An 18,037-nucleotide genomic window follows, 5' to 3' on the forward strand; every position below is an offset into this window, starting at 1 on the left:
TGTCTTTAGTCTGCGGCAGAAGATGTGAAGACTTTCTGTCCTGATGCCACTGGTAACCAGTGAATGGAGCGGAGGAGTGTGAGTGAATTTAAGTTATAGACCAGTGGAGCTGCAGGTTTCTGGATGAGATGCAGAGGTTCGGATGGAACTAGCAGGTAGACCTGCCAGGAGAGAAGGGCCAGGGCCGGTCTTTCCCACAGGCGACATAGGCGGTTGCCTAGGGCGCCACTCAGAGGGGGGCGCCAAAAACTGCGCCAAGCATAAAAATATATTTTTTTTGTTGGTAGGCAGAGTTTTTTGCGCCCCCTTCTATATGTGGTATGGCCCAAAATATTGTATTTAATTACTTTGACAGTATTTTAAGTAGTTTCATTAGATAAATCAGTAAATGACAGCAGCACTCAGGAGGAACGTTTGGCACGGGAGCAGTTGCACCCCGTCCTGTCACTTTGGGGGCTCCGCCCACATGACAGGTGCAGTCTTGATGAGGAACTGAATGCTCCGTGTCTTTATTGCTGCTGCATTCATCCTGTATTCTACAGGTTAGTAGTGAGTGAGAGTCACCTACGTTAGCTCCTAAAGCTTCGCTTGATCACCACGGGTGTCATTGAGACATGTTGATGTTGTTTTGATTATCTACTTAGACTGGTAAAACTTAGAAACTCACTCGCGCACTAGGTGGGCGGGGCTACATTCGACTGTATAGGTGTTTATTTTAACTGCACGTCGTCTTGCAGGCGGGTCGCGATAGTATATGGTTTACTTTACAGTGTGTAGTTCAGCGCCGACACACACAGACTCTGTAATTCATGTATTGTTATTGTGCCTTATAAAGACCACTTATAATCTAATGTTCAATAGGTCTATATTGTAAATGCTTATATTTCTTCATGAGTGATAATGTAAATTAAGATGTTTGGAGGAAAGAGACATCATAATAATTGAGTGTATGTTTTATGCACTTTAAAATGCAGTTACGCTCAGAGAAATGCTTGTACTTGAAATTGTGTTTAATTTGAATAAGATGCAGTCTGGATGAGGAACTGAAAGCTTTCTGTCGTTACTGCTGCTGCATTCCTGCTGTATTCTACAGATATACTTTGTTGCTGTGGTATCAATTTTGGGACTCATAACATATATCTCCAACCAATATTTTGACTTAAAAAAATGAATCTAACATTAGGGTAAAATGAGGCAAAAATCAAGGTATGTACCTCCTCGGTGTTGTCAGAACATGCTAGCACATTGAGGCTTATGGTTAAAGTGTGTGTGTCCAAGCAACTTCGACGAAGAAAGAAATAATTTTATAATAAGTTTTCGTGGAAAATCGTTTTGGAAAATATTTTTTGGGGGGGGGCGCCAGGAGTGAAGCTTGCCTAGAGCGCCAAATATGCTAGGGCCGGCCCCGGGGAAGGGCAGTAGTCTAGGTGTGAGATGACCAGAGCCTGGACCAGAGCCTGGACCAGAACCTGTGATGCACTCTAAATGAGAACGGGGCCTATTCTCCTGATGTTGTTCAACATGAATCTATAGGAACAGGTTGTTGCAGTAAAGTTGGGAGTGAGGGAGAGTTGACTGTCAAGTGTCAAGGCCGAATTATACTCGTGTTGCACGGACGCACGCATGCACGCAAGACACGCAACACGCCCCTTTCGTGCCCTCTGCGGGCTTGCGTGCGTCCGCCAATTTTTCTAACTACACGACAAAACGACGCGAGCCTCACGCAGCCCGCAAGGCTTGTGATTGGTCTGCTTACTACATCCCGTCCGGAGTCTAGCTTCCGGTTTCATGCCCCACAATACGCGGAAATCACGGAAGATTTAGAAGAACGAATATGGAACAAATAGAAGAGCACTTGGCAGAAGAGATCCGAAAATATGACCACTTGTATAACCCGTCACTGACTGGCCGATTTGTCCGCCAGAAATGGGCTATTAGGAGCCGGAGTGGCGATGTAAATAAAGATTCGACGAAGAAGAAGACGTCTCTTCTTTGTGTGTTTTGTTTTCGAAACAAAACCTTACTCCGCCTAGTGTTCTGGCGGTGAATTGCGTTGCAACATGCGCAACACGTGAGTGAAGCATAAACCAAAACTAGTCCGTCGATGCAGCTGCGTGGCCTTCCGCGGTTGCAGTCGCAGGAGTATAATTAGGCCTTCACACGCAGGTTCCTAGCATTCTGGGGGGGAGGGGGGGGGATTAGTATGCTGTACTTTGAATTCTTCGTTACCTGTTTTATTTTGAATCTTTGTTCTTTGTGTATCCCTCTCACTTTACTTTCTGTCTTTGTCCTAGCTATATCTTGTTTGTCTGTATTTGGATCTAGCTCAGCAACTTTCTAAGTACAATTACAGACAGGCGGTCATTTAATGAGCTTGTGACTTATTGCTTTTCCCTCCCTTATGCTACATGTTGATATGAATCTTATTCTGGGTCAGAGAGGACATCACATAATGTAGCTGTTATCAAATGGAAGAGCTTGTTTCAGAATTTGAAGCCAGTATAGTCAAGACTTTTTGTCCTGTCTTTTCTAAATAAACCAGCTGCAATGATTCAGTGATCATTTAATCAACTTTATTAAGAGATTATAGTGAAATGGTTCAAATGAAAGTGTGTAAATACAAAAGATTTTAGGTGCCCTGTAACATCACAGATTAAAATGCCAATAATATGAAGGAGTAATTTTCCGACCATTACGGTATCTGATTTTGTATCTCACCATGACACTTTACACCATAAGAGACACACAACATGGTGAGATCACAATCTTTGTAGTTCAGTAGATCTCGCTGTCATTTGCCTCAGTTTAAACAAAGAACCCAATAAAGCACCAAAGTTGCAATAAGAACTTATTTTAATGAAAGAAAGACAATCTTGTTTAACTGTAGACAAATGTGCTCAGTGAACTGGTGCCATCTATGTCCACTTGTCTTAATACCCCTGTGTTTGGATGCAGAAGTCTCCATGGGGATGTAGAATGTGATAGAACTTCCTGGTCTGTGTTAGAATTCAAACAACAGATATTCAGGGACTCTAACACTCTGAGTTAAGCATCGGCTCTGAGGCCTCAGTCTGAGGACATGTGTTATCAAGTGTCTCTTTCTCATTGTCTTCTTTGGCCCCATGTACCAGTGTCAGCTCTCGTGCTGATTGCTGGACCTTCACCTTGAACACGTCACACTTCTCAGGTAACAGGCCTTTGTTGAAGAGCACAGACGTCAGATAGGAGAACAACACAATGGCAGCAATGGCAGACACCATGGAGATGGTCTTAACTGGAGCATACTGGACATAAACTCCATCCTCAAGAACACATCCTGGGAAGTGGAGGACAACTGGCACCCCGAGTGATGGGAGTCCACTGAGAACTCTGAGCACCAATCCCACCACACAGCCCATAACAGCTCCGTAACCATTGGAGATATTGACGAAGAGGACGCAGACCAGTTGAGGGAAGATTATGATGTAGGCCACTTCAGCACAAAGAATCCAGTAGAGTAAGACACTGTTTTCATGGCCTGTTAGTGATGTACCAACCAAACCCACGACCATCACAGCACCTCGGATCACCCACTGAATCTCTCTGTCTGATGCCTGGAGAAAAGGTAGAGAGGAGGAGGTGAAGAGGTTTGAGATAACTATTACCTTATAATTCAATGTTCTCACCTGTGGCCTCAGGATGTTCTTGTATATGTTGACGGTGAAGACAGAAGCAGCAGAAATCAAACCAGAATCAGCAGATGACATCACAGCAGCAGCAACACATCCAGTTCCGATTATGGAGATGAAGGACGGGGTGAGGTGCTGTAATGTGATGGGCAGGACCTGAGCTGCTGCCCCACGTTCATATGGAAATGGTGAACCATAAGACGTCAGGTTCCAATCTGAGGAGCAGACCCAAAAAAATTCAGACAGAAATAAAACATAATAGTCAACACCGTATAAAGTGATCAAGGATAAAGTAATCAACCGTCCAAATCGTCAACAGAATTGCTCCTATTCAAAGGCTGGTTAAATAACTTGTTTATAGTGATCAAGTAGTCTGCTTTCAGTGATCATTTGGGGTGTTGGTACCGGGTATTTGTGATCTACAGTTCGGCCCACATGTGTAGACACAGCCTTGAGTACATGTTCTTTGTTCTGGAGACAAACCAAAGCTTCCAGAACTCAGTCTCCCAGGGTGCCTCAACGTCACACAGAGGTGGGAAATCTGACCGGAGACACAAGTTTCAAGCACTAATGGTCACACTGGGCCCCATGACCCATGAGGTCACCAGGCCAATGTAAGCCCAGTTCTCCCATCCTTCTTTCTCTTTCTACTTAACCCTCTGAGAGGAGAAGTGCGGCTGTCAAGCTCACTTGCTCTTATATACTCATCCATTCGACTCAACTGTCCGAGAGGAGGTCACCTCTCTTTCTGCTCAACTTCAATGGAGGAGGTACAGCTCTCCACTCACCGAGTGATGGAGTCTTCCTCCCAATCCAAGCTCTACCAACCTTCAAGCAGGCCTGACTGGAGCAGACTACTAGAACCTTCCAAAAGGCAGCAACGCGAGGTCCAGCCTAAGAATCAGCTCAAGAGCTGCATCACACAGCATAGCCACAAAAACAGGAGCCACAAACCAGCAAGATGACTTCACTGGACTTTGAACAGCACATCAACCTTTTTTCACTTTTCTCGTATGGGTAACAAAACTGGGCTTAATAATTATACTAGGCTGAGCAAAGACTGCTCATTCGATTCCATGTGATGTTTATAAGTTATTTGAAGTTATTTTATGCTCTTCACAGTCTTTCTTTGCATACAACAAGCTAATTTCTCTAACCTGGTACACACACAAACACACACACACACACACACACACACACACACATATATATATTTTTATATAGTAAGTATACCTTTAGTGATTTCTGTTTTCACACTTTATTATCTTCATAACCAATGTTTTTCTGCCGCAGTAATGTGTTTTGTCAAAGCCGACCTTAGAGACGTCTTCTTTGTTTGTGGCAGTCGTCGTCGATTGTTTATTTAACTCGCCTCTGCTGCTCCTCATAGCCTTTTTCTGGCGGACAAATTTGTCCTATATTTTTCGTTATACAAGTGGTCATACTTTCTGATCTCTTCTGCCAAACGCTCTTCTATTTGGTCCATATTGATTTTTCTAAATCTTCAGTGGTTTCTGCCGGTATTATGGGGCATGAAACCGGAACTGTGACTCCGGAAAGGATGTAGTTAGCAGACCAATCACAGCTTTGTGGGCTGCGTGAGGCTTGCATAGCTTTGTCGTATTGTAAAAAAAAATTGGGCGATGCACGCAAGCACGCAAGAGGCACGCAAGGGCTCTTGCGCTTGCGTGTCCTTGAAAACGCAGAAGCATGCACCGGCCTTTAGTTATGCAAAGATGTTGCTCCTTGGTTTCCTGTCATTTAACCATTGATTTAACGTGTTTTGTTCTTTCCGTAACATTAAATACAACAGATAAGTGGATGTTAGATTCCACAGTTTACATTAGTATGTAGAAGTTGTCAGTACCTGTAGATGCAGCAGCTGCCCCAAGCAGTATTGGAGGTATTCCAAACACAAGTAGGACGAAAGCAGCGACGAAGCACGAGCGCTTAGCTGTGGCTAATGAAGAAGCTGCCAACGTCCTCTGGTGTGAAGACTGATATCCCAGACCTCCCAGTGCCTTGAAAATTAAACAGAATTAAAATATGAGTCATTTGTCTTTATCTTGAGGATTTCTCTCAACACTATTGAAGTATATTTGACATCAGCCACAGTTTTGCTCCATCTTACAAACATCAAGAAATCATCCATGATGATCCCGGTCTTCTCCAGTCCTGGTGCACCAATCCAGGGAGCGTGTAAGGTGTTGTTCATCAGAGTCTTGCTGATGTCCATGCAGTTAGGGTTCATCAAGACAAAGGGAACACACAGCCACTGCAGAGACAAATACAAATGTAAGTAATGGACAAAGACTCCAGCAATTTATAAAACCTTAAAAACCAGCAACTCACCAAGCTAATGAATATAAGAACAAGCTGAATAATATCAGTGTAGGCCACAGAGTAGAGACCTCCCAGCAGAGTGTAGATGATGACAACAGCAGCAGAGATCCAGATACAAAGAGTGTAGGGCAATTCCAGGACCACACTCAGGGTTCCTCCTGTTAAACACCTTGTATCAGTGGAATTCTACTTATATACAGACTGTACAAGTATCACTGACTCATATTCCTTCAAATACATTCATTTTAAACTTACATTTAAACACACACACACATATGAGGAGAGGTTAAAGTGCTTCTGTTTATTCTTACTTACCTAAACAAATCATTGTAAATGCTAACCATAGTATATCAATAAAAATTGAGGCCAGGCTCAGTCCAGCTGTCAGAACTTGTCCATACTTGATGTAGAAAGGGTCCATCATTGTGACACACTTCATTTCTCTAAGTGGTTTAGCAAACACCAGGCCACCTTGATGTAATGAGGGGGAAAACAGAAACTAAGGATAATATCAATAAATCACAAAAATATTGATTCAACTTAAGATGAATTGATGAAGTAAAATTGCCAACTTCAACTTACATAGAATAAAAGATAAGCTGTATGCAGTTAACATCGTGGCGGCCCAGGTTAGTCCCATTGACGGAGTGTACACCATCTCAGCTATGCCAACAATGAAGCCTCCTCCAACCCATGTAGCTGCAGGATGGATCAACACACAGCAGATATTTGGACAAAGACTAAAGGTTAGATCATAATTCAGTATTATTGATCAATAGGACCAGTTAGACTTCACCCAACAAAGACTGTTGTTAGTCAAATCTGATTAAGCAGTTTATTATTCATATTAAAAGCCAATTCATGATGTTTTCTTATAAAAAAAATGCTTTTATAAATTGCCAGATCTTTCTGCCTCCATGCCGCGATGGACAGTTTTCATCCTGTTGTCTTCAGCTGAGCTGTCCTCACCTGTCATGGTTAAGATCCCCACCATCCAGTTGATGCTCCGGTTTCCCAGTAACGTCATCTCCGTCTCATTTGCTCCACTTTTCTTCTGTTCCCTCTTGGACTTGAAAGAAGCCCAGATGCCGGTCCCAAGGACCAACAGGTAGAAGAGCACCATCAATATCACTCCTGGGATGTTCACTGCCATGATGAAGAATGTTGACTGTCTTTCACACCAGCCTGTTTTCACTTGAGTGATCGGCCTCAACAGACTTCTGGCAAAATTAATTTCTACATTGGGAAAGAATGGGTGTGGCTACAGGGGGACCTGTCAAACAGGTCTGAACCCTCTGGTCTGAACATGAGGCTGACCAACTTTGATTAATCTTATATCTGTCAAGGCGACTCATCAAGGTGTTTGTGTGTGTGTGTGTGTGTGTGTGTGTGTGTGTGTGTGTTTGTGTTTGTGTGTGTGTGTGTGTGTGTGTGTGTTACTTTGTCTCCTCCCATCAGAGAAATTCCTAAAAGGTTTCTTGATTACACTTTTACTGAATAACTCTCACTTCTATTACACAAGATAATGTGGCCTCGATGCCCAGATGTAAAAAGCCAACAGAATAAAAACATAACATGCCTCCATACAGCTCCTGTGTTGTCATCCAAGTATCCGGAAGCCCTGACATTCATATTGCACTCGAAATGGCGTCATTACATTTCATGAGCTGAAGCTTTTATCCAAACCGACCCACAATAAGTGCATCAACCATGAGGGAACAAACCCAGAATAACAATAATCAAGTGACTACTTAGCTTCAAAAAAGCCAAACTACAAAGTGCTACATGTAAGTGCAACTCAAAAGAACGACACTTTTTTATTTGTTAAGACAAAATGTTTTAATCCAAGTTGAGGTTTGAAGGGATGTGTCTTTAGTCTGTGGCAGAAGATGTGAAGACTTTCTGTCCTGATGCCACTGGTAACCAGTGAATGGAGCGGAGGAGTGTGAGTAAATTTAAGTTAAAGACCAGTGGAGCTGCAGGTTTCTGGATGAGATGCAGAGGTTCGGATGGAACTAGCAGGTAGACCTGCCAGGAGGGAAGGGCCAGGGCCGGTCTTTCCCACAGGCGACATAGGCGGTTGCCTAGGGCGCCACTCAGAGGGGGGCGCCAAAAACTGCGCCAAGCATAAAAATATATTTTTTTTGTTGGTAGGCAGAGTTTTTTGCGCCCCCTTCTATATGTGGTATGGCCCAAAATATTGTATTTAATTACTTTGACAGTATTTTAAGTAGTTTCATTAGAGAAATCAGTAAATGACAGCAGCACTCAGGAGGAACGTTTGGCACGGGAGCAGTTGCACCCCGTCCTGTCTCTTTGGGGGCTCCGCCCACATGACAGGTGCAGTCTTGATGAGGAACTGAATGCTCCGTGTCTTTATTGCTGCTGCATTCATCCTGTATTCTACAGGTTAGTAGTGAGTGAGAGTCACCTACGTTAGCTCCTAAAGCTTCGCTTGATCACCACGGGTGTCATTGAGACATGTTGATGTTGTTTTGATTATCTACTTAGACTGGTAAAACTTAGAAACTCCGCAGGGCAGTGAGGGGAGACACTCGCGCACTAGGTGGGCGGGGCTACATTCGCCTGTATAGGTGTTTATTTTACCTGCACATCGTCTTGCAGGCGGGTCGCGATAGTATATGGTTTACTTTACAGTGTGTAGTTCAGCGCCGACACACACAGACTCTGTAATTCATGTATTGTTATTGTGCCTTATAAAGACCAGTTATAATCTAATGTTCAATAGGTCTATATTATAAATGCTTATATTTCTTTATGAGTGATAATGTAAATTAAGATGTTTGGAGGAAAGAGACATCATAATAATTGAATGTATGTTTTATGCACTTTAAAATGCAGTTACGCTCAGAGAAATGCTTTTACTTGAAATTGTGTTCAATTTGAATAAGATGCAGTCTGGATGAGGAACTGAAAGCTTTCTGTCGTTACTGCTGCTGCATTCCTGCTGTATTCTACAGATATACTTTGTTGCTGTGGTATCAATTTTGGGACTCATAACATATATCTCCAACCAATATTTTGACTTAAAAAAATTAATCTAACATTAGGGTAAAATGAGGCAAAAATCAAGGTACGTACCTCCTCGGTGTTGTCAGAACATGCTAGCACATTGAGGCTTATGGTTAAAGTGTGTGTGTCCAAGCAACTTCGACGAAGAAAGAAATAATTTTATAATAAGTTTTCGTGGAAAACTGGCCCCGGGGAAGGGCAGTAGTCTAGGTGTGAGATGACCAGAGCCTGGACCAGAGCCTGGACCAGAACCTGTGATGCACTCTAAATGAGAACGGGGCGTATTCTCCTGATGTTGTTCAACATGAATCTATAGGAACAGGTTGTTGCAGTAAAGTTGGGAGTGAGGGAGAGTTGACTGTCAAGTGTCACACGCAGGTTCCTAGCATTCTGGGGGGGATTAGTATGCTGTACTTTAAATTCTTCGTTACCCACAAATTAACCCCTTAGTATAGTCAAGACTTTTTGTCCTGTCTTTTCTAAATAAACCAGCTGCAATGATTCAGTGATCATTTAATCAACTTTATTAAGAGATTATAGTGAAATGGTTCAATGAAAGTGTGTAAATACAAAAGATTTTAGGTGCCCTGTAACATCACAGATTAAAATGCCAACAATATGAAGGAGTAATTTCCGACCATTACGGTATCTGATTTTGTATGTGATAGAACTTCCTGGTCTGTGTGAGAATTCAAACAACATATATTCAGGGACTCTAACACTCTGAGTTAAGCATCGGCTCTGAGGCCTCAGTCTGAGGAAATGTGTTATCAAGTGTCAGCTCTCGTGCTGATTGCTGGACCTTCACCTTGAACACGTCACACTTCTCAGGTAACAGGCCTTTGTTGAAGAGCACAGACGTCAGATAGGAGAACAACACAATGGCAGCTATGGCAGACAGCATGGAGATGGTCTTAACTGGAGCATACTGGACATAAACTCCATCCTCAAGAACACATCCTGGGAAGTGGAGGACAACTGGCACCCTGAGTGATGGGAGTCCACTGAGAACTCTGAGCACCAATCCCACCACACAGCCCATAACAGCTCCGTAACCATTGGAGATATTGACGAAGAGGACGCAGACCAGTTGAGGGAAGATTATGATGTAGGCCACTTCAGCACAAAGAATCCAGTAGAGTAAGACACTGTTTTCATGGCCTGTTAGTGATGTACCAACCAAACCCACGACCATCACAGCACCTCGGATCACCCACTTAATCTCTCTGTCTGATGCCTGGAGAAAAGGTAGAGAGGAGGAGGTGAAGAGGTTTGAGATACTAACTATTACCTTATAATTCAATGTTCTCACCTGTGGCCTCAGGATGTTCTTGTATATGTTGACGGTGAAGACAGAAGCAGCAGAAATCAAACCAGAATCAGCAGATGACATCACAGCAGCAGCAACACATCCAGTTCCGATTATGGAGATGAAGGACGGGGTGAGGTGCTGTAATGTGATGGGCAGGACTTGAGCTGCTTCCCCACGTTCATATGGAAATGGAGAACCATAAGACGTCAGGTTCCAATCTGAGGAGCAGACCCAAAAAAATTCAGACAGAAATAAAACATAACAGTCAACACCGTATAAAGTGATCAAGGATAAAGTAATCAACCGTCCAAATCGTCAACAGAATTGCTCCTATTCAAAGGCTGGTTAAATAACTTGTTTATAGTGATCAAGTAGTCTGCTTTCAGTGATCATTTGGGGTGTTGGTACCGGGTATTTGTGATCTACAGTTCGGCCCACATGTGTAGACACAGCCTTGAGTACATGTTCTTTGTTCTGGAGACAAACCAAAGCTTCCAGAACTCAGTCTCCCAGGGTGCCTCAACGTCACACACAGGTGGAAAATCTGACCGGAGACACAAGTTTCAAGCACTACTGGTCACACTGGGCCCCATGACCCATGAGGTCACCAGGCCAATATAAGCCCAGTTCTCCCATCCTTCTTTCTCTTTCTACTTAACCCTCTGAGAGGAGAAGTGCGGCTGTCAAGCTCACTTGCTCTTATATACTCATCCATTCGACTCAACTGTCCGAGAGGAGGTCACCTCTCTTTCTGCTCAACTTCAATGGAGGAGGTACAGCTCTCCACTCACCGAGTGATGGAGTCTTCCTCCCAATCCAAGCTCTACCAACCTTCAAGCAGGCCTGACTGGAGCAGACTACTAGAACCTTCCAAAAGGCAGCAACGCGAGGTCCAGCCTAAGAATCAGCTCAAGAGCTGCATCACACAGCATAGCCACAAAAACAGGAGCCACAAACCAGCAAGACGACTTCACTGGACTTTGAACAGCACATCAACCTTTTTTCACTTTTCTCGTATGGGTAACAAAACTGGGCTTAATAATTATACTAGGCTGAGCAAAGACTGCTCATTCAATTCCATGTGATGTTTATAAGTTATTTGAAGTTATTTTATGCTCTTCACAGTCTTTCTTTGCATACAACAAGCTAATTTCTCTAACCTGGCACACACACAAACACACACACACACACACATATATATATTTTTATATAGTAAGTATACCTTTAGTGATTTCTGTTTTTACACTTTATTATCTTCATAACCAATGTTTTTCTGCCGCAGTAATGTGTTTTGTCAAAGACGACCTTAGAGACGTCTTCTTTGTTTGTGGCAGTCGTCATCGATTGTTTATTTAACTCGCCTCTGCTGCTCCTCATAGCCTTTTTCTGGCGGACAAATTTGTTGTTTTTCGTTATACAAGTGGTCATACTTTCTGATCTCTTCTGCCAAACGCTCTTCTATTTGGTCCATATTGATTTTTCTAAATCTTCAGTGGTTTCTGCCGGTATTATGGGGCATGAAACTGGAACTGTGACTCCGGAAAGGATGTAGTTAGCAGACCATTCACAGCTTTGTGGGCTGCGTGAGGCTTGCATAGCTTTGTCGTATTGTAAAAAAAAATTGGGCGACGCACGCAAGCACGCAAAAGGTACGCAAGGGCTCTTCCGCTTGCGTGTCCTTGAAAACGCAGAAGCATGCACCGGCCTTTAGTTATGCAAAGATGTTGCTCCTTGGTTTCCTGTCATTTAACCATTGATTTAACGTGTTTTGTTCTTTCCGTAACATTAAATACAACAGATAAGTGGATGTTAGATTCCACAGTTTACATTAGTATGTAGAAGTTGTCAGTACCTGTAGATGCAGCAGCTGCCCCAAGCAGTATTGGAGGTATTCCAAACACAAGTAGGACGAAAGCAGCGACGAAGCACGAGCGCTTAGCTGTGGCTAATGAAGAAGCTGCCAACGTCCTCTGGTGTGAAGACTGATATCCCAGACCTCCCAGTGCCTTGAAAATTAAACAGAATTAAAATATGAGTCATGTGTCTTTATCTTGAGGATTTCTCTCAACACTATTGAAGTATATTTGACATCAGCCACAGTTTTGCTCCATCTTACAAACATCAAGAAATCATCCATGATGATCCCGGTCTTCTCCAGTCCTGGTGCACCTATCCAGGGAGCGTGTAAGGTGTTGTTCATCAGAGTCTTGCTGATGTCCATGCAGTTAGGGTTCATCAAGACAAAGGGAACACACAGCCACTGCAGAGACAAATACAAATGTAAGTAATGGACAAAGACTCCAGCACTTTATAAAACCTTAAAAACCAGCAACTCACCAAGCTAATGAATATAAGAACAAGCTGAAAAATATCAGTGAAGGCCACAGAGTAGAGACCTCCCAGCAGAGTGTAGATGATGACAACAGCAGCAGAGATCCAGATACAAAGAGTGTAGGGCAATTCCAGGACCACACTCAGGGTTCCTCCTGTTAAACACATTGTATCAGTGGAATTCTACTTATATACAGACTGTACAAGTATCACCGACTCATATTCCTTCAAATACATTCATTTTAAACACACACACACAAATGAGGAGAGGTTAAAGTGCTTCTGTTTATTCTTACTTACCTAAACAAATCATTGTAAATGCTAACCATAGTATATCAATAAAAATTGAGGCCAGGCTCAGTCCAGCTGTCAGAACTTGTCCATACTTGATGTGGAAAGGGTCCATCATTGTGACACACTTCATTTCTCTAAGTGGTTTAGCAAACACCAGGCCACCTTGATGTAATGAGGGGGAAAACAGAAACTAAGGATAATATCAATAAATCACAAAAATATTGATTCAACTTAAGATGAATTGATGAAGTAAAATTGCCAACTTCAACTTACATAGAATAAAAGATAAGCTGTATGCAGTTAACATCGTGGCTGCCCAGGTTAGTCCCATTGACGGAGTGTACACCATCTCAGCTATGCCAATAATGAAGCCTCCTCCAACCCATGTAGCTGCAGGATGGATCAACACACAGCAGATATTTGGACAAAGACTAAAGGTTAGATCATAATTCAGTATTATTGATCAATAGGACCAGTTGGACTTCACCCAACAAAGACTGTTGTTAGTCAAATCTGATTTAGCTGTTTATTATTCTTTTTAAAAGCCAATTCATGATGTTTTCTTATAAAAATAATGCTTTTATAAATTGCCAGATCTTTCTGCCTCCATGCCGCGATAGACAGTTTTCATCCTGTTGCAGTGCTTAATTTGTAAATCACAAGGTGCCGGAACGCAAAGTACATATGACAGCGCAGGGATGACGAGACGGACACAGGTCCCGGAATGCATACAGAAAACGGTGCTGAAAAAAACATGCAAATGCCCACTGACAATGCTGTGTGACTTACAAGCCTTAATTTCAAATAATATCCATGGTATAAATTTTATGACAATAATTTACAATTATTTTAGGCTATACTGCACAGCACAGGCAAATGCCCACATCAACACAGGTGGGACTTACAGTCAGCAATTCATTTCTCAACATAGATCTAACTTGTAAAACATAAAAAATAAAAGTTCAAAGCTTACAATAAATCACATAAATCTTCCATTATTATTATTTAAAGATTGGCACGGCGGCCTATTAATAGACAGTATGCTCACCATATTTAGTTGTCCAAAACACCCCACATCACGACCATTTCCGGATTCTCCTCCTCCTCCCTGTTTCGGGTTTTACTGCGTGTGTCTGTGAATGCTGGCGCTGTAGCTAGCTCCCGCTCCGGCTGGCGGGCAACCTGACCTGCTGCTGCCGCGGTACCGGCCTCCTGCCCTGGCTTGGCTAGCTGTCGGTGAAGCTGGCTAGCGGTTGCGGAGCTAGTCTCCTGCTGCAGCCGGTTTTGCTCGTCAACATGACCATTGCAACTGCCCTTGTCGCCGCTTGTCGAGGCTTTTCTGACTCGTTTCGAAGCGTCATGCAACTCTTCCTTCTTTTTGAAAAAGGACAGTAAATTCAACTGTCTTTTTGACATGTTGACATTGTGGCGGCGCCGGCCCACACTGCCTTCGCGAACGATGTATTGGCCACTTGTAAGGCCTCTGTATGCTTCATTTTTTTTTTGGCGTGAGAAATTGGATGTGTGTCACATGCCGAAAGTGTGAGAGTTGGCAGCTCTGTATTAATATTTACCGGATCAGCCCAAATAAGTCCCGGAACATGGGCAGGCCAAAACCAAGAGGTGCCGGATCCTGTTCCGGCAGGATCCGGCCCAAATTAACCCCTGTCCTGTTGTCTTCAGCTGAGCTGTCCTCACCTGTCATGGTGAAGATCCCCACCATCCAGTTGATGCTCCGGTTTCCCAGTAACGTCATCTCCGTCTCATTTGCTCCACTTTTCTTCTGTTCCCTCTTGGACTTGAAAGAAGCCCAGATGCCGGTCCCTAGGAGCAACAGGTAGAAGAGCACCATCAATATCACTCCTGGGATGTTCACTGCCATGATGAAGAATGTTGACTGTCTTTCACACCAGCCTGTTTTCACCTGATTGATGGGCCTCAACAGACCTCTGGCAAAGTTAATTTATTCATTGGGAAAGAATGGGTGTGGCTACAGGTGGACCTGTCAAACAGGTCTGAACCCTATGGTCTGAACATGAGGCTGACCAACTTTGATTAATCTTATATCTGTCAAGGCGACTCATCAAAGTGTTTGTGTGTGTGTGTGTGTGTGTGTGTGTGTGTGTGTGTGTGTGTGCGTGTGTTTGTGTGTGTGTGTGTGTGTGTGTGTTACTTTGTCTCCTCCCATCAGAGAAATTCCTAAAAGGTTTCTTGATTACACTTTTACTGAATAACTCTCACTTCTATTAGACAAGATAATGTGGCCTCGATGCCCAGATGTAAAAAGCCAACAGAATAAAAACACAACATGCCTCCAAACAGCTCCTGTGTTGTCATCCAAGTATCCGGAAGCCCTGACATTCATATTGCACTCGAAACGGCGTCACTACATTTCATGAGCTGAAGCTTTTATCCAAACCGACCCACAATAAGTGCATCAACCATGAGGGAACAAACCCAGAATAACAAGAATCAAGTGACTACTTAGCTTCAAAAAAGGCCAAACTACAAAGTGCTACATGTAAGTGCAACTCAACAGAACTACACTTTTTTATTTGTTAAGACAAAATGTTTTGTCTTAATCATTTCCTGTGACATTTCTCTACACTTGATGAGCTCTGGACACATAGGCCCTCGGGTTTTCTTCCTGTCCCAGTGGTTCAATAAGAATGTTGTCAGGATGTACATTTGTCGGACACGTCTCTTTCAGCGCTCCACACACTCGACCTCTATTTGCACAAAACAGCTCTGAATCATTCACAGCAGTTCCCACATATTGATTAAGTCCAGCTTTCTGTAGAATATCTCCCATAGCATGAACTCCAAGGAGATTAGCCAAGAGTCTCTTAATATCTCCCATGGCAAGTTGTTCTCCCACCATGATCTCTTCCAACTTCGAAATCCAAGAATGTGCTCCATCTTGAAGAGTAGGTAACTTCTCAATTATGTTTGACATATCTTCAGATGAATATGCTCTATCAATCTCCTATAATAGCTCACAAATGAAAGCAGGTTGAAATGGTTTTCAGCAATAGTAACTATAAAAGAGAACAAATACAAATATGTAAGATGCAGGTGTTTGCTAATGAGTTTGTGGATAGATTGTACCCGCCTTGATCAAACTGGAGACTGAAGCTGCACACGCTGAGGTCAGCAAGCCTCAGGCCGAGACCTGTAACGGCCAACTGTCTTTTCGGCTCTTATTGACATACACTAAATACATAACACATACACATATTGACATACACTAACAACACACTAAGGCAGCTGCTCTGAGAAAGGAACATTATCACCTCTGGTAACCAAGACAACGGATTGGACGTACGATGTCTTCATCACGCGACATTCCAAGAGGATGAGGCACTGTCCCGTCTAGATGCAGCGGCCTCCATCTAGTTTGACCAATCCAAGAAGAACCCCTGTCACGCCCAATATAACAATATATAACCTATGTGCGCACTCTGTTTAAGCGCCTCTTTTCCTGTGCAGTCTCCTGCGTAGAACTAGAGACCCATGCATGTTCAATTGCTGGACACAGCGTTTTCCTGACCTGTGACCTCTGAATAAACTTGCTTAATTTCAACTTGAGAACGACGACTCCTCTCCTTTGATTTCCACCCGCAACACTCTCCACCTCAATTCTCCCCCATTGTAAGGGAAAGAAAAAAACAATGATTTAGTATCTTTATGTTCTTTAACAACAACAAAAGCGGTTCAGTATGATTTGCATACATTTACACCTTTTATTGGCCAGCATTCTAGGTCAACAGACGTTTTTTCTTCTTTAAACACCCATCATAATTTCTTACAACGCATCATCAATGTATACCTTAGTTTATTTCAGTCTAATAATATCTTTAAAGTTCTCAATAGTTTATTATTTATTCACGTCTGTATTAAAAACTCAACAGTCCTTTCGTAAACAAATATATATTTATGATTCTCCGTCTGTGCATCGCACATTTTTCTCACCCAGTGAGGAAAAACAGATATGTTATTCTTATTTTATATCAGCCCATAGTGTAGATGTTGACACACTTGATAAAAGCATATTTGCACTCTCTAGTAAATGCAAACAATATTTTCACATTATCACCTTAAAACAGAATTCTGACTATCTCTCCTTCTATCAAAATTATCATTATCCAGCATTTAAAGCACAGACACACACACACACACACCAGAAAGGTGGGGGTTGTGAAGACAGACTAATGCAATAGTTCCCTGAAAGGGGCTGTTTGCTTTGTTTAATACAGAGAACAAAATATCAGTCCTTACAAGTTATCAAATTTCCCGTTCGCAACCACAACATATATATATTTAATCAATCATAAAACCTTTTTTGTTATTAACTGTAGATCACACAAACCAGCACCTGCTGCATTTGTCTCACACAGCTTGAACAGAGCAATATCCACATTTATCACACACACACCAGCACATGGAGAAAATGGTTACCAGTGGAGGGAATTAAAGGTGTGGTTATATTAATTAAGTCCTCCTAAGGAGATTCATTATTTCATTACGTCTACTTTATAAGAGCAGCTCATAGTTTCAAGTCCCCTTAAATAGAGTCTCATTGTGTAATTAAGAGGCTCGTTTTTTATCAGTCCTTTCATATGTTTATATAGTTATATTGATTCAATCCCCGACCGGGAGACAACAAAATACACACACAAACAGCACTTATCTCAAAAACAACTTAACAGTCACACAGCATATCCCTTCTGCATTTTTGTCTCACACACACAAACACACACACACAAACCACTGTTTGAGAGAGGGGGGGGGGGGGGGGGGCTATTCCTGTTACACACAGCCCCTCGACGCCCTGTACACAGACGCACACACTTTCTCTCAGCCAAGGCTCTCATTCACACCCGAACATGCTATTAGCCGCTATTTCTCTCTATTTCTATTAAAATTTGTGCTACCTTTATGAGATGTAAATCATCCAATGAGAGGCTGCATCAGACACTGTTCGTCAACAAATGTCAGAGTGGGAACATCAATTGAATTTTTAATTTTACAATCTCCAGTTATTAAACTGACCTGT

The 18,037-nt window shown here is 42.6% G+C and overlaps 2 protein-coding genes across 2 annotated transcripts; both read right to left on the reverse strand.

Moving 5' to 3' along the window:
- Positions 1–2,558: 2,558 nt before the first annotated feature.
- Positions 2,559–7,322, reverse strand: LOC128449652 (high-affinity choline transporter 1-like). The gene is made up of 8 exons (XM_053432924.1): positions 6,981–7,322; positions 6,594–6,710; positions 6,327–6,482; positions 6,021–6,169; positions 5,800–5,943; positions 5,536–5,689; positions 3,666–3,883; positions 2,559–3,593 (listed from the first exon to the last, which is right to left on the reverse strand). Exons 1-8 carry the CDS (start codon positions 7,162–7,164, stop codon positions 3,033–3,035), a joined length of 1,683 nt encoding a protein of 560 aa, XP_053288899.1. The 5' UTR covers positions 7,165–7,322; the 3' UTR covers positions 2,559–3,032.
- A 2,437-nt stretch (positions 7,323–9,759) lies between these two features.
- LOC128449869 (high-affinity choline transporter 1-like) lies at positions 9,760–14,863 on the reverse strand. Its single transcript, XM_053433209.1, has 8 exons — positions 14,680–14,863; positions 13,255–13,371; positions 12,988–13,143; positions 12,694–12,842; positions 12,473–12,616; positions 12,209–12,362; positions 10,357–10,574; positions 9,760–10,281 (listed from the first exon to the last, which is right to left on the reverse strand). The coding sequence occupies exons 1-8, from the start codon at positions 14,861–14,863 to the stop codon at positions 9,760–9,762; spliced, it is 1,644 nt and encodes a 547-aa protein (XP_053289184.1).
- Between the last annotated feature and the right edge of the window lie 3,174 nt (positions 14,864–18,037).

This window comes from Pleuronectes platessa, chromosome 10 (assembly GCF_947347685.1).
Source record: "Pleuronectes platessa chromosome 10, fPlePla1.1, whole genome shotgun sequence".
NCBI lineage: Eukaryota > Metazoa > Chordata > Actinopteri > Pleuronectiformes > Pleuronectidae > Pleuronectes > Pleuronectes platessa.

Bases quoted from the DNA above. Each gene is read 5' to 3' on its own strand.
- LOC128449869 (XM_053433209.1), bottom strand. From the start codon at position 14,863: ATGGCAGTGAACATCCCAGGAGTGATATTGATGGTGCTCTTCTACCTG. The intron at 13,372-14,679 runs GTGAGGACAGCT...TCCATCCTGCAG, and splicing joins GGGGATCTTCACCATGACAG to CTACATGGGTTGGAGGAGGC. The intron at 13,144-13,254 runs GTAAGTTGAAGT...CATTACATCAAG, and splicing joins CAGCTTATCTTTTATTCTAT to GTGGCCTGGTGTTTGCTAAA.
- LOC128449652 (XM_053432924.1), bottom strand. From the start codon at position 7,164: ATGGCAGTGAACATCCCAGGAGTGATATTGATGGTGCTCTTCTACCTG. The intron at 6,483-6,593 runs GTAAGTTGAAGT...CATTACATCAAG, and splicing joins CAGCTTATCTTTTATTCTAT to GTGGCCTGGTGTTTGCTAAA. The intron at 3,884-5,535 runs GTACTGACAACT...TCTGCTCCTCAG, and splicing joins GGCAGCTGCTGCATCTACAG to ATTGGAACCTGACGTCTTAT.